The sequence below is a fragment of the Lissotriton vulgaris genome, chromosome 5 (assembly GCF_964263255.1).
Source record: "Lissotriton vulgaris chromosome 5, aLisVul1.2, whole genome shotgun sequence".
Taxonomy (NCBI): Eukaryota; Metazoa; Chordata; class Amphibia; order Caudata; family Salamandridae; genus Lissotriton; species Lissotriton vulgaris.
Window position 1 is genome coordinate 147,426,012 of NC_141693.1, and position 12,990 is coordinate 147,439,001.

Consider the following 12,990-nt stretch of genomic DNA (forward strand, 5'->3'; position numbering starts at 1 on the left):
TGTCTCCTGTGGAGGGAAGAGCATGATAACATAAGGTGACTTTACGTTTTGTGCAGGTATCATACTACAAGAAAAACAAATTTTTAGTGCTGCGACCTATTCAGGAAGCAAAGGACACTATAGAACGGAGAACACACATGACATAAAGAACACACTCAAAGACGCGATGATCTGCGTGCACAGTGGTGAGCTGTAAACAAAATAATTTTTACATGGTAACTCTTATAATCAGCCCAATACATACTGCAATATTTAGGAGTCAATGCCCCATGAGCCGGTCTGGAAGAGGGGTAAGTGGAAATTCCATCTGTGGGTGTGAGGAAAAAATGATGGAGAGATTCAGTTCCAGTAAGTGGAGAAGAATCTAAGTCAGGATTCCATAACGCGGCTATGCCGTACTCATTATCAGTAGAAAAAATCCTCCCATCCTCAGTGGCAAAGTGAGCAAGGGACTCACGTCTGAGCATACCCTGCCACACTTATGGCAGCCAAAAGCGGTACGGAAGCTTGTTTCCGGTCCAGGGAAGACATGGCTTGGCAGTTCGGGCTGGACTGTTCCCATGAGGCACAGACTGATTTGCATATAGCCATGTCTGAACTGGGGTGGCAGAGTGGGCTAAAGAACGGTGATGGATTAAACCCAGATCTTTTGACTGGGTGTGAGTGTTTGATTATTCAGATGTTCCGTCCATCACCACCCCCTTTTGTACCGCAGAACATAAATAAAAGGCATTGTCATTTGCAAAGCTAATAGCTTAAACTTCTGAAAATGCGAGACCTATGCATTGCAAATGCTGATTGGTAACTGCCAGCAATAGAAAACTAGGAAGAGTGTATGTATGAAGGATGCTACTGAACACGATGGATGTATGGATGGATGGATGGTCTATGAAGAGCGTATGTATGAATGATGCTACTGGATAAGATGGATGGATGGATGGTCTATGAAGAGCGTATGTATGAATGATACTACTGAACACGATGGATGGATGGATGGTCTATGAAAAGCATAGTTCAACTTCCTTTGATTTATCTGAGAAGTAATACTTGTTAAATAAAAAATCATTCTAATGTATATTTAAGTATAGATAAACAACTAACACTTGTGTGGCAAATGCAGAATATAACTCACAGAAAAATATTTCAACAAACAATCTTTATTCACAGACTCCTAATCAACTGTTTTACAAGGTAACAGTGAGGTACGACTTACTCAGTTATTTTTGGATCCAAATTGCCAATCCATAATCGATGGCCCTCTTGTAAAGAACCTTCTGAAAGAATGGATGCGTTCTCCAGTGGCAAAGCTTTAGTCTCTTGCTCCATCGAGTTCTAGTCGCCAAAGAGAAAAAAAACTTTGTAAACGGGGCAACCCGAATGACAAAACGACAAAAATTGAGTTGCTAGAAAAAGAAAACTAAAAGAAACGAATAACGAAGATTCTAAGAGGCGGATACGTTTTAATAAAGCAAGTAAAAACGAGATGCTTGCAGCCGAGAATGGCATACTGTGTAAATTGAGGGGAAATTGACGAGAGCTTTAAGATATAGACACACAAATCTGCCATAGCTTATGGTGATGGGGTTGCCCACCGACATTGCCATACACCACGGGTAGGACTGTGGTAGAAGCAGCCATTTATGATTAATAATAATAATAATAATTCACATTTGAGAACGATCACCCGTAAGGGTCTCTAGGCGCTGGGGGCCATCGGGATGTTTAAGCAAACTATTGCCCAGAGTCACATGGTGCTGGGCTAATCTGCCGCCGGCACGGGGATCGAAACGTGATCCCCAGATTTCGGAGTCAGTCGTCCTGGCCGCGGCGCCACACCTATTCTACTCCTGATTATGTCAGAGTTATTGTCACAGAAGCCAGGGACATATTGAGGTCCATTTAATGGGTTGTATGTTATAGGGGATCAGTGTGTAATCAGTGGCCTATGTCGAAATGGAATGTACGCAGTGGTTACATGAACCCGAGAAAAAGATAGTTCTGAGCTATGGTGTCTTTGCCCAGGGTCGGATTGGGATCACAATTCGGCCCGGGCACTGACGAAAAAAGTGGCCCACATTCAAGAGGCGTGGCCCATATTTAAGGGGCGTGACCCACATTCAAGGGGCGTGCCCTTTCATGAAACACTATTTGCACAGACAAGGAATGAAAGTGGGAGGATACTGTTCTTCCACAGGACACAGGGCAAAGGTGCCAAAGGCCTACATGCTGAGCAACTAAAAAAAATAGCAAGGCCCTTTTCTGTCACAAAATTATTCCAGCCCTCCAGCACAGTAGCACCTATAAAGCAGCAAAACCCCTGCTATTACTAACCTACTTAGCCCTCCCCAGACCTTCAGCTCAGGAGCACATGAACAGAGGTAAGGCCCCTGCAATTAGTAAATTAATCAGCCCTCCAGGCCTCGAGAAAATGTCCTGGCAGGGAAGCACAAAACACAGCTTTCTGGGTCATCCAAGGTAGCCAGGGGGGAGGCTGAGGTGAAGCTGGTGCATGGGGAGTGCCTTCCCAGTGTGTTCTGGCAGTTTGAGTGTTTACCATTTACTGTAGTATTACCCTTGTACCTGTGTATGGTACCCTTTTGTAACTTGCACACGTCACTTTTCTCTGGTATCACACTGTATGCTACCTCTCACTTTTGTTTGCTTTAGATACTTGCACAAGTGCCACCTTTGCCTACGTAACGTTTGTTCTTGTGCTGGAGTGTCTGCCTTTTATTGCAGTATTATACCTCTACTTGTACTTTGTACGCTTTTGTAACCTGCACACATATCACTTTTTCCTCCTGTAATGTACCGATTGCTACCTCATGTATTTTGGTTGCTCACTATTGTCACTTTTGATTCATGTAACTTAACGTTTGCTTTTGTAATTTGTCCACTTGTAATTTTTCTCCTCATGTATTATTGCTGTTCCTTATGTGAAGCGCACCGACACCTTCGGGTAAAGTCCGCGCTATATAAAATTGCATAAATAAATAAATAAAATAAAAAAATTCCAAACATCACCTGGTACCCACAGCAAGACCCATTCTTCCTCGTCCACTATGCCCTGAATGTGAAGGGCTGTGGGCGAGGTGCTAAGACTAACACCGTTTCTGGGCTGCATGGGCCCCAGGGTGGCCGAGGTGACAATGGCTCAAAGGCCTGAGAAACACCTGGCCCCCAGGGAGGCCGATTCTTGAAAACAATCACCCCTCCCCAGCCCAGCCTCAGCTTGATTGCTTGGCAGGGCAGGGGTGAAGGGGAGGCCACAGCTGACAATCGCTGTCCGGCCGCACAGCGAGGCTGCTTTCATTTTCTCTGTCTGTCTCGTACCCTCCGTGGGCCGGATTTTTTTCTCCCCTTTCCTAGTCCACTCTCTGTGGACTGGGACAGGGGAGAAAAAAACGGCCCACAGAGGGCACTGAGGCACCGGCCCTTCGGCCCATTCCCGAATGCCCGCCTTGCCAATCCGCCCCTGTCTTTGCCCCATAGGGACGGAGGGTGTAAGGGTGTTAGGAAGACGTGCGATAGAAAGCCGAGCAGAATAGATGCCACGGTTACAAAAGGTGAAACTCATCCCTAAGATTGCATATGTAAGCTGCTTGATAGTCTGATGATGTTAGGTATGCCACAAAGGTTTCTACGAGTGTGCGTGTGCCTGTGAAGAAATGAGTGCCGCGTTTGCGGCGAGCCAGAGGTACACGCAAGTTCCAATGGTGTTAAGTGACTTTGTGTGAAGTAGTCAATTGCATCCCACACTTGTAGTTTCGCTTTTAATATTGTAAGAACCGGAACAAAAATACCAGCAGGCAAAGCGCTGTAATAAAAAAGCCATTATGTATATAAGGTGTACAAAAACTATGAGCCATTAACAGTAAAGGGATCGCCTGCCTCCTACTTACATGGACCGTCCATTCAGCCCGCTGTTCGTTGTCTGTTATTGATCTTATTACTGTATGACATTTCGCAGCATTGTTAGCACTTCCGGGTCACCTGGTAGCCAATCCCACGGTCGAATATATTCTGGGAATGGTAACATGTAAGGTAATTTAAGAGTGGAGTATTGGAGCACACCGACCAATCACTGAGCGCAGCATAGAATTGCCAAGTGCTGATTGGCTGCAGAGTTGTGAATGTGTTTCTGTTACAGTACACTCTCTGCAAGTCTGCATGTGCCGCCCACTTTAGAGCGGTGTGGACTTGACTTTGCTGGTAGGGATATTAAGGTGAGTTAATCGCGGATAGCTAGGTGAATGCCCTTTCAGAAGTGGCATCTCTTCTTGCTGTCTATCGGTGGTCTAAAGGGGCTGGTGAGGGTTAGAGTGTTGGGACGGCAGCTCGAGGAATGGTTGATGCGGCACGGTGAGAGTGAGCAGTGGTCAACCCGGTCATAAGTCTCGCTTTGCGGCCTGTTGGATGACTGACGAGCCCATTCACGCATGACAGCCGGCCCTGGCCGCATCTCAGAAGCCCCCAAAGGATGCTGCCAATTCGCTGGGCCCCCGAAGGCCACGGGGGGCGGAAGCCAGCAGAATACGAGGCGCCTACTCTCGTTGGGGCATGTGTCATGCAGTACAGCAGTTTCTTTTTGCAATTGGTTGTTCCGTTTATTTGCCACAGGATTGATGTGTGTTCCTCGGCTGTATTGACTGCTCCTTGGCCTGGATATAAGTCACTACTGGAATAAATGCCAAGATTTCAGACTGCTTATGTGTGATACTTCGTTTGCACAATGTGTGACGCAAGCACGTATCATTTTCTCCAAGATACAAACAGCCAAACATTAGCTGTGTAGAATTGGTTTTAAAAGCTAGCATTTGTTTGCTTGGGAGTTAAGAACTGTACCATAGACGTCATAACCCTGTTTTAAACATGTATATGTTTTATCGATACCAACAATAAATGTGATTGTTGTGATGAGTTTGGGGTTTATGTATATGTTGCCTATCCAATGTGGGGGAACTTTCATGCGAGGAGCCTTTATGATACGTTTAGATTCTATGGGTTTGAACAGGGCAGCTCGGTTGCTGGCTGTGTTTTGGGTTCTCTCTGTTAAAACAAACATCTCTTCGGTCATGTGTGAGGCATACTTTATTCAATTCACAACAATGATCACATATACATGCACGTACAGCTGTTCTAAACCGACAGGCGTTTGAGTCTGACGCTTTTAATAAAGCAGAATTAATGGGCATTAGTCTGATATGATTATCAAACAATCTTACAGGGACACGAGAGCAAATCCAGAATGTAAAGTGATGGTAGCTATGAAACTAGGGCGGACTTCTAGAAGGTATCAGTCAGACAAGTTATCTGATGATCACGAACACACCAATTTAAATAATGGTTCTCAGTGAATGACATATCCCAATCTTAAAGAAAATTTGAATACACATATTCATTAATTTACTCAAGTTTTCTTTTGAAAATAACATCTGGACGTACAAACATTATTGTATTTACTGCTGCTGTGAAATTCGTCTTACAATCAGATTTTAACATCCCTAAAGACCCACTGCTTTCACTATGCTTCTCTATAAGGAGTTGAATATCTTGACTATTACTTTTGCAACAGTATCCTGTCTTTACAAGGTAGGGCTTTGATGAAGTGCTGTCATGTGTAGCGGCTACAAGTAACCCTTTCCGCCTTATCTTGGGTGAGCTGTTCGGCTAGGATGTCAATAGCACAGTGGTTCCCAAACTTTTTTGACATGTGGCTCCCTTGACCTAATCGGCAGTTGGCCGTGGCTCCCCACCATTTTTTTACCGGTGGGTGGGTGGCATGTACCTCCTTTTATCTTCCTTAAAGTAATTGGGATGCATTCTTTCACTCATCCAACCATCCGTTCACTCATCCAGCCATCCGTTCACTCATCCATCCACGCTTTCACTTCACTCATCTATCCATCCTTTTGTCCATCTACCCCTTTCACTAACTCATCAATCCTTACATTCACCCTTTCACTCATCCATCCATTCACCATTTCACTTATCAATTCATCCATCTACCCCTTTCACTTGCCAATCATCTACCCTTTCATTCATCCATCCCTTTCACACACCCATCCACCAATTCACTCACCCGCCAGCTGCCCTTTCACTCATCCATCCATCCTTTCACACACCCATCCAGACTTTTACCCATCCATCTACCTTTCCACCCATACATCCATCTATCTACCTTTTCTCTCATCCATACGTCCACTCATTCACTCATCCATCCATCCTTTCATTATCTATCCATTCCTCCTTTCATTTATGCATTCATCCTTTCAGTAATCCATCCAGCCATTCAGACATTCCTTCACTTATTTACTCACCCACCTTTCCACATTATGAGCTGAGCCTTTGTCTGCAGAGTTGCAGGCACAAGAGGCCTATCAAGAACGAACTACAGCAAGGGGTGGGGTGCGGTGGGTGAGAGTTCACTATGCCCCTGCACATAGGCAGACTGAAAACGTAGAAGTCATGAGTCACACGTGATGCACAGTGCCAGGATGTGAGGTTACTGTAACATGGTTTTGTTTCCAGGGCTTTAAGCGGCGTAAAAAAATGGGGGGGGTCTCTTCAAAGGGGGTGTTGGATGTAATTAAGAGCGCAGTTTAAAACACCTAGGCTGAAACTCTGCGCTTAGCATAGTGTTGCGCCCGACTGGTATTATGTTGTTTCTGTCATTGCATCCAGATATATAATACAGCAAGTATCATTGCACCAACAACAAGCTAGGACTATTGGCTTTGTCAATGGTTGCTAGTTCCTTAAAATAAAAAAGCAGCAACCATGGCATTGTTGAATATAATATTGAAAATACTTCAGTTCAAAAATGATGAGACAGTGAAAGAACGTTAACCTGTTCTTTTAAACTTATTTCACAGGCTTCTTTAAATGAAGTGTTCTCTAACATTGCAGCGTGGGCGTTTTTACTTTTTTTTTTTTATCTAACAGAATGCCCTTCTGTACACTGAGGCAGGAGGAGCTCGCCACATGCTTGAACACCCCTGACTGCCCCATGGTCATTCAGTAAGTGGCAATCAGCCCCATACAGAATTTCAATGGGCGGGAGAGCTGCTCCTGTGCTCATGGAGGAGTGCGAGGCGGCTCCAGCAGCGGGGGTGAGGCCTCTCACAGGGGAGCAGCGCTGCTCCCTGTGATGGCCCTGGAATTTACGGACGGTTGGTCACCCTAACAGGCTGTGCGCGGCACCCCTGGCACCTCAGTACGGCACACTGGGGAGCCACGGCGCACAGTTTGGGAACCACAGCAATAGCATATTGCACCCTGGAACCTGTAGTTTTACAATTTTCTCACTCACTGCCGCAGCCTCCCCAATATGTTTCTAAACTATTAAGTTTGAAATATGTTTTTTGTGTTAGAATTAAACACAAACAAATAATGCTGTAAATCTGAAAGGGGGAATATGTTGGGATGATAAAACAGTTTTAGAAAGAGGAAGGGGAAGAAAAAACAAGCATTTGCAATGCAATCGGTCTTGCATTAGTGAAACTTTGAGCCATTGGCATTGCAGATGACAATGTTTGTTAGTTATGTTTTATTGTTTGCAGTGGAGTGATCCTTTGATCTATCTAAAGAGATAGAAAGGAGAGAGTATGGAGAGGAAACAGTGGTAGAAGAAAGAGTAAACATGGATCAGTAGCATAAGGAAGAAAAGAAAACCCACGAAGTAAGGAAAGGGTACAGTATCACAGGCTGTTACTAGATGTCTGTCCGGAGTTCTTAAGGGACCTCTATTATCCACAAAAGATACTGCACCCTTAATGCAGCCTACTAAATGATGTTGTTCTGGCACTGTTTCCGGCTGATTGCAGTATCGGAGGCGCGATGCCTAGTGTCTCTATGAAACAGCAGCTTTAGCTAACACAAATGTGGCAGATAAATCAGTGACGTCTTTTATAGCGCTGCCGAATTTAGTCCTGTTTGTGTAACACAGGGGTGTGCTTTTTTTTACACAGCTCTGTGCAGCTTGGAAGGTGCACCCAATACAGCACATGTCTAAAAATAGAATTGCCGCAGCGCCCTGAAAATTATTGAAGCCACTTAGATTACATCTTTTGTTACAGAAAAAAAATCCAGCTTGAACTCGAAAGCCTTCCCTTTCCCTAACAGAAATTAAAAAAGAATACACTACAAATAAACTCACACAAAAGGGAGGGGCTTCACATACCAGTGTCCTCTGTGCTGTTGACCAGCTGTGGGCCAGAGATACTAGATTGGATAGGGAAGGGGGGCACGTAAGAGCTGTGCTGCTGGGGGGAAAAAGTGCCTAACTCATGTAAGTTATATTATGCATTCAGTTTCTCTTTCTTCCTCAGGTGGCTCTTATATTTATGTTGGCTATGTGGTCCACTAGCATGGATGAACATGTAAAATAAAATCTTGAGTCCTTTATTCTAAAACTAAAATAACCAGAACACTGCAAGAGCTCTTATAGTCCTATAAAATAAACAGCAACCCAATGCTGCGAAAAACATTTAATTGCTGCTACATCAAAGATCTCTCGAACGACCAAATAAGGCAACTCTGGGCCTGTCTACAACTCTATCAAAATCCACTTGGGTCCATTATGTTTGTTATACTGTTTTGGGATGTAGTTTGCCGCATTATCTGTAGAGTAATAGCCTGCGACCATAGATCAGAGGTAGAGCAAAGCAAGCAGGGCTTCAAATGTATAGCCCTCTTCCATCAGCACAAATTAAATGTAATTAGACCCCCCAGAGGAGAGCCTTCAGCCGGTGAGTTGCGGCTTCGAAGCAGTGGATAAAACATTAATATCCACCCTTGCCCTATGGGTTGGGAATTTGTGAAGTTCAACGAATAACCAGCATCAAAACAGCCTCACTGGTTACAACAGCTAGACAAGCAGCCTTTTGAATCCTAAGGCAATCTGTGCTAATTGTGTCATAGTTTTGCTTGCATTTGTTCCCATTTTTCGCAAATATTGCAGTGCACTGGATAGGGGTTTTTGGAAGGCGCCTCCAGCTGAAATCCCCTCCGAAGAGCAACATGTTTTCTAATATGTAGCGAAAGTTCTGAGTGCCATAATTTCACTTCTTTTTATCGCCCCTTCGTCTTTAGTTTTGTTTCTCTTGTGTGCTTTTTTTATGGCTCTCACAGTGTGTCAGCAAGGTATTGTGTTAGCTGAAGCTAGCCTCGAGCTATCACAATTAACGCAATCACGGTAATAATAGTATAGTGTTTTTTGGACAGTTTGCTGCTTTTTTAGTCTTCTCAGGACTGTAAATGGTTAGACTGTTATCCATTGGTTCTCACTTTATAAACCGCTTTTTCGGTTTGAGTGTTTATAGGGTTGTTGTAAAGCACCCCGACACCAATCGGTTGCGGGGTACTGATGAAGAACTCAACATCTAGATCTTACAAGCCTGGGAACAGAAAACCCTTAATTTGCTTGTAGGAATTAGACAGAAAAGCATTGTTCCGTAGTATTCCTGGGAGTGCATTCCAAAAAGTGAAATATGGTGGGGTGTGGTTATCTGTCTCTCAGCCTCTGAAGCTTCATATGTGTAGGAAACTGAGGGATGCCAATTGGTGCAGGTTTGTGCTCACTACTTGACATGTATCACTAATATAAAAAAACAATTACTGTTCTAATGTACACGAAGCAGGGAAAGGGTACAGCACAACAGACTGTCACTAGGTGTGTCTTAGGATCTCTGTTGGCTACATAAAGTACCGCACCCTGCAATCTTGAATTGAACACATCCCAAATTACTTTCGGGCCCTGTGTTGAAAATTGAAGCGTGACGCCCCTTTTGAGAGAACTTTTACACTGTGCGTTAAAAATGCAGATTTATACCTAAGTGTGAGCGCTTTCAAGTGGCAAAATATAAAGAACAAAAAATGCCTATCAAAAACATATGCATAGTAGAATGGAAGTGCATTGGTATCGTGGCTCCAACACGAGCTCCTGAGCGTGAGAACAGGAGTGCCTCTATGCCACCGTGAGAAGTGACAAGGGGAAGCAACAATTGAAGGACAAGAACCAATAAGCTGTATGAATCACAGGATGGACGACCAGGCGGAAACACAAATGCATAAGATGGCCAAATAGGATGATCAATTAGTGATGTCCCCTAAAAGAGGGCCAATGACAAGCAATGCACCAATCAGAAAGCTGGATTTCTGAATGGTACCACAAAAATCAAATGGAAGTCAATCGGTGTGCTTTTAAGCCCATATTCTGGATGCAATATGCCTCGCAGAGCAGTGCAATTGCTGCACAGGCTTGACCTAAACAAGCATTTGCAATGCAATAGGTCTCGCAGCATTAAAGTTTGAGTTACTGGCATTGTCTCTGACAATGCTTTGCATAACTTTTTTTTTAATTTACAATTGGTGGGGCCCTCTGTAAGGTAGGCCTCAACTGCACATCAGGAGTGCATGGGCCCTGGGCCCTATGCATTCAATCAGCATTTCAGCCTTCCGATTTCAGTGCAAATTCGAGTATATGAGCCGTGCAGTGCTCTAGGTCTGTGAGGGTGTCTGTTAGCAACAGCTAACCACTCACAAACAATGTTTATATACCAATTGTAAATTAAAAAAAAAGTTATGCAAAGCATTGTCAGAGACAATGCCAGTAACTCACACTTTAATGCTGCGAGACCTATTGCATTGCAAATGCTTGTTTTGGTAGTATCTGAGACCAAGTATTAGTAAGGGAACCAACTGGAACTCAACCTGCTCCAGTACTCCCAAACCAAATAGGTCTCTAGAAGCAAGCATATTTGGGCTCAGATTTCCGTCTGCAACCTTAAGGATTGCTCTTTTATTAGCAACAGCATTGAGCCCCTATGTGAGTGGGGTAAATGTACATCATCACAGAGGACTGAGCATGTGTAGTCTTTCTTGGACGTATTGCTTCACCATTCTACATTTTGCAGTAGTGATACTCGGCACCCAAGTCTTGGTGGAATAGCCTTACGTCCTGGGCAATATATGGCCAGTGTAAGAGTAAAACACTCAAGAGACCAGATTTCATCCACATATTTCCCACTCTTCAATTTCTCTGCTCAGTCACCTACTACTCACAGCTGGTGTGCGACCATTTAACCTTAAGGATGTCCTCATTTTCCATCCGGGTCAGTGTGCATACTGACTGTCTCTCAGGCAGAAGAATTCAGCCACTATAGATAGTCTGTCTGCTCTTAGCTGCAGTGGTCTTTCACAAGGACCTGCCCCTGCTTTACCACATGCAAGGGTCTCAAAGGACATTTCTTCCCCGGTCATGAGAAACACAGTCAGACGGTAACCCTATGGTAGAAGGCAGCGTACTAGTGACATATATGACTACAGTGCAACAACACTGCTTCCCAGGCATGAACCTGGACGAGCCAAATGTCCAGATAAAGGTACATCAGCACTAATAGCAAAAGTAGATGTGTGTCTCCTTTATTTCCGCAACTCTAATCACTTTTGTGAGGTGTCATTATGAGCTAAAAGACAGAATGTTGACTTAAAATGTCTGCCTTCCATGATAAAGTGAAGTTACAGTAAACCAGGATTAAAACCCCATATTCCATTCTTCTCCAGCACTTCTTCAACGGAATATACTTTAGGTTATTTCAAGGCCTGTCTATTCCTGAATTTAGTAGTTGAGGCAAAGCAGAACAAAAACTCCTGAAATTAAGCTTTAATCACTTTTTCTTTATTAGTAGGAAGACCCACCGGACCAGGATCAGCTCTTCACATAAAATATATTAAGTATTTAGGATATGGACATAGCATTCCCAGAGCCACACCGGATGTTGTTCCCAAAGCTTAGGCCACTGTATTTTGTTTAGCCAGCTCTCTACAAGTTAAAGGTTTTGTGTCCCTGGCATTCTCCCAAAAACATGATGCCTACAAAACTTAAAACATAAATCACTAGGCATCAATCTATAAAACTGCACAAAATAAAAGGGCTCAGAAGTAGCCAAAATACCTAGATCTGCATGTACTTCTAAATTTCTGGGTTTTAGGCATTTTGCCACCAAGCAATTTCTTTTCGTCCTGCAACCTGTCCCAAATTAAAATGTTTATGCCCTTGTAAACTATTACAACCACAGCTAAGAGGCGTCCATCCTCTTAATTATCAGTCAACAATGACAAGACCATACTCAAAAGTAATACTGGTATTTTGTGAGTTACTGGCTGTGTATCTGGATGTTAGTGCCAGTGACTACAACACAAAAAGACTTGATAGCCATGAAGTCTCTTCTGTTGGACTCTTAGAATGGTTGTGAATGCATTAGTTATGAACCGGACACTGGCTGCAGGAATGACTAGTGGTTAAACAGTGAACGTGCCGAAAGGTTCAACTTGCATAGGTCGCTTCTTCTGTCAAGGTGTATGTCAAATCACAGTTAAAAAAATGGTTTCTTCCATGTGTCAGCGATCAGGACCTTGAAAGCCTCAATTAAGGTATGAAAGGGTTTCTTACACCAAGGACCCTAACGTAAAAATGTTATAACTTTGTCAAGGATGTTCATAGATGGTCCTATCTGCAATGTAGAAGATGCACTCCGCAGGACAAAAATCTATGAATTGTTGTCATATGAAGATGTAAGCACTATCTAATTTCTCATACTACCTGGATCAGTCCTGAAGTACTTGCTGGATGAAATCCCTGCTAAGATACATTCACCTCATCACTTTCTTCCCCTCTCCTCTCTCTGTTGTGCAGTGTAGAGGTATTTAGATTTTTTTTAAAGGACACACTCTTATCAAAATTATGCTTAGAGGCAGAGGAGTTATCTAGGATAAGGCACAAACTTTGGACTTGACTTAGGCTTGTACATTTAAGACGACGGTCAAAGGTGTCAGAAACAGGATATGTTAAGTCCACAAAAAGCACCACAAGATGCCGCCTCATGGCTGCCGCTCTGTTGCCCCGTAACAGTTTTTACTATTAAGCCTGAGGCTCAGACTAGAGCCAGTCAGTGGAAAGCCTCTGCAACTAGGCAGAACTCGGATGAC

General features: G+C 43.7%; 2 protein-coding genes across 4 annotated transcripts in view; one reads left to right on the forward strand and one right to left on the reverse strand.

The window, feature by feature from the left end:
- RBM18 (RNA binding motif protein 18) overlaps positions 1-3,985 on the reverse strand; it is a 133,369-nt gene extending 129,384 nt beyond the window's left edge. The window contains exons 1-2 of the mRNA XM_086921087.1: positions 3,903-3,985; positions 1,214-1,332 (exon numbers count right to left, since the gene is read on the reverse strand). Of these exons, the coding sequence (XP_086777213.1) occupies positions 1,214-1,326 (113 nt within the window). The 5' untranslated portion in view covers positions 1,327-1,332; positions 3,903-3,985. The remainder of the gene's footprint in view (positions 1-1,213; positions 1,333-3,902) is intronic.
- Positions 3,986-4,075: 90 nt separating this feature from the next.
- The window catches only part of MRRF (mitochondrial ribosome recycling factor), a 150,935-nt gene continuing 142,020 nt past the window's right edge, over positions 4,076-12,990 (forward strand). For 2 of the 3 annotated variants that reach the window (XM_086921088.1, XM_086921089.1), the window contains exon 1: positions 4,076-4,226. The gene's annotated coding sequence lies outside the window, so the exon portion shown is untranslated. The remainder of the gene's footprint in view (positions 4,227-12,990) is intronic. The other variant, XM_086921090.1, reaches the window with a different exon arrangement.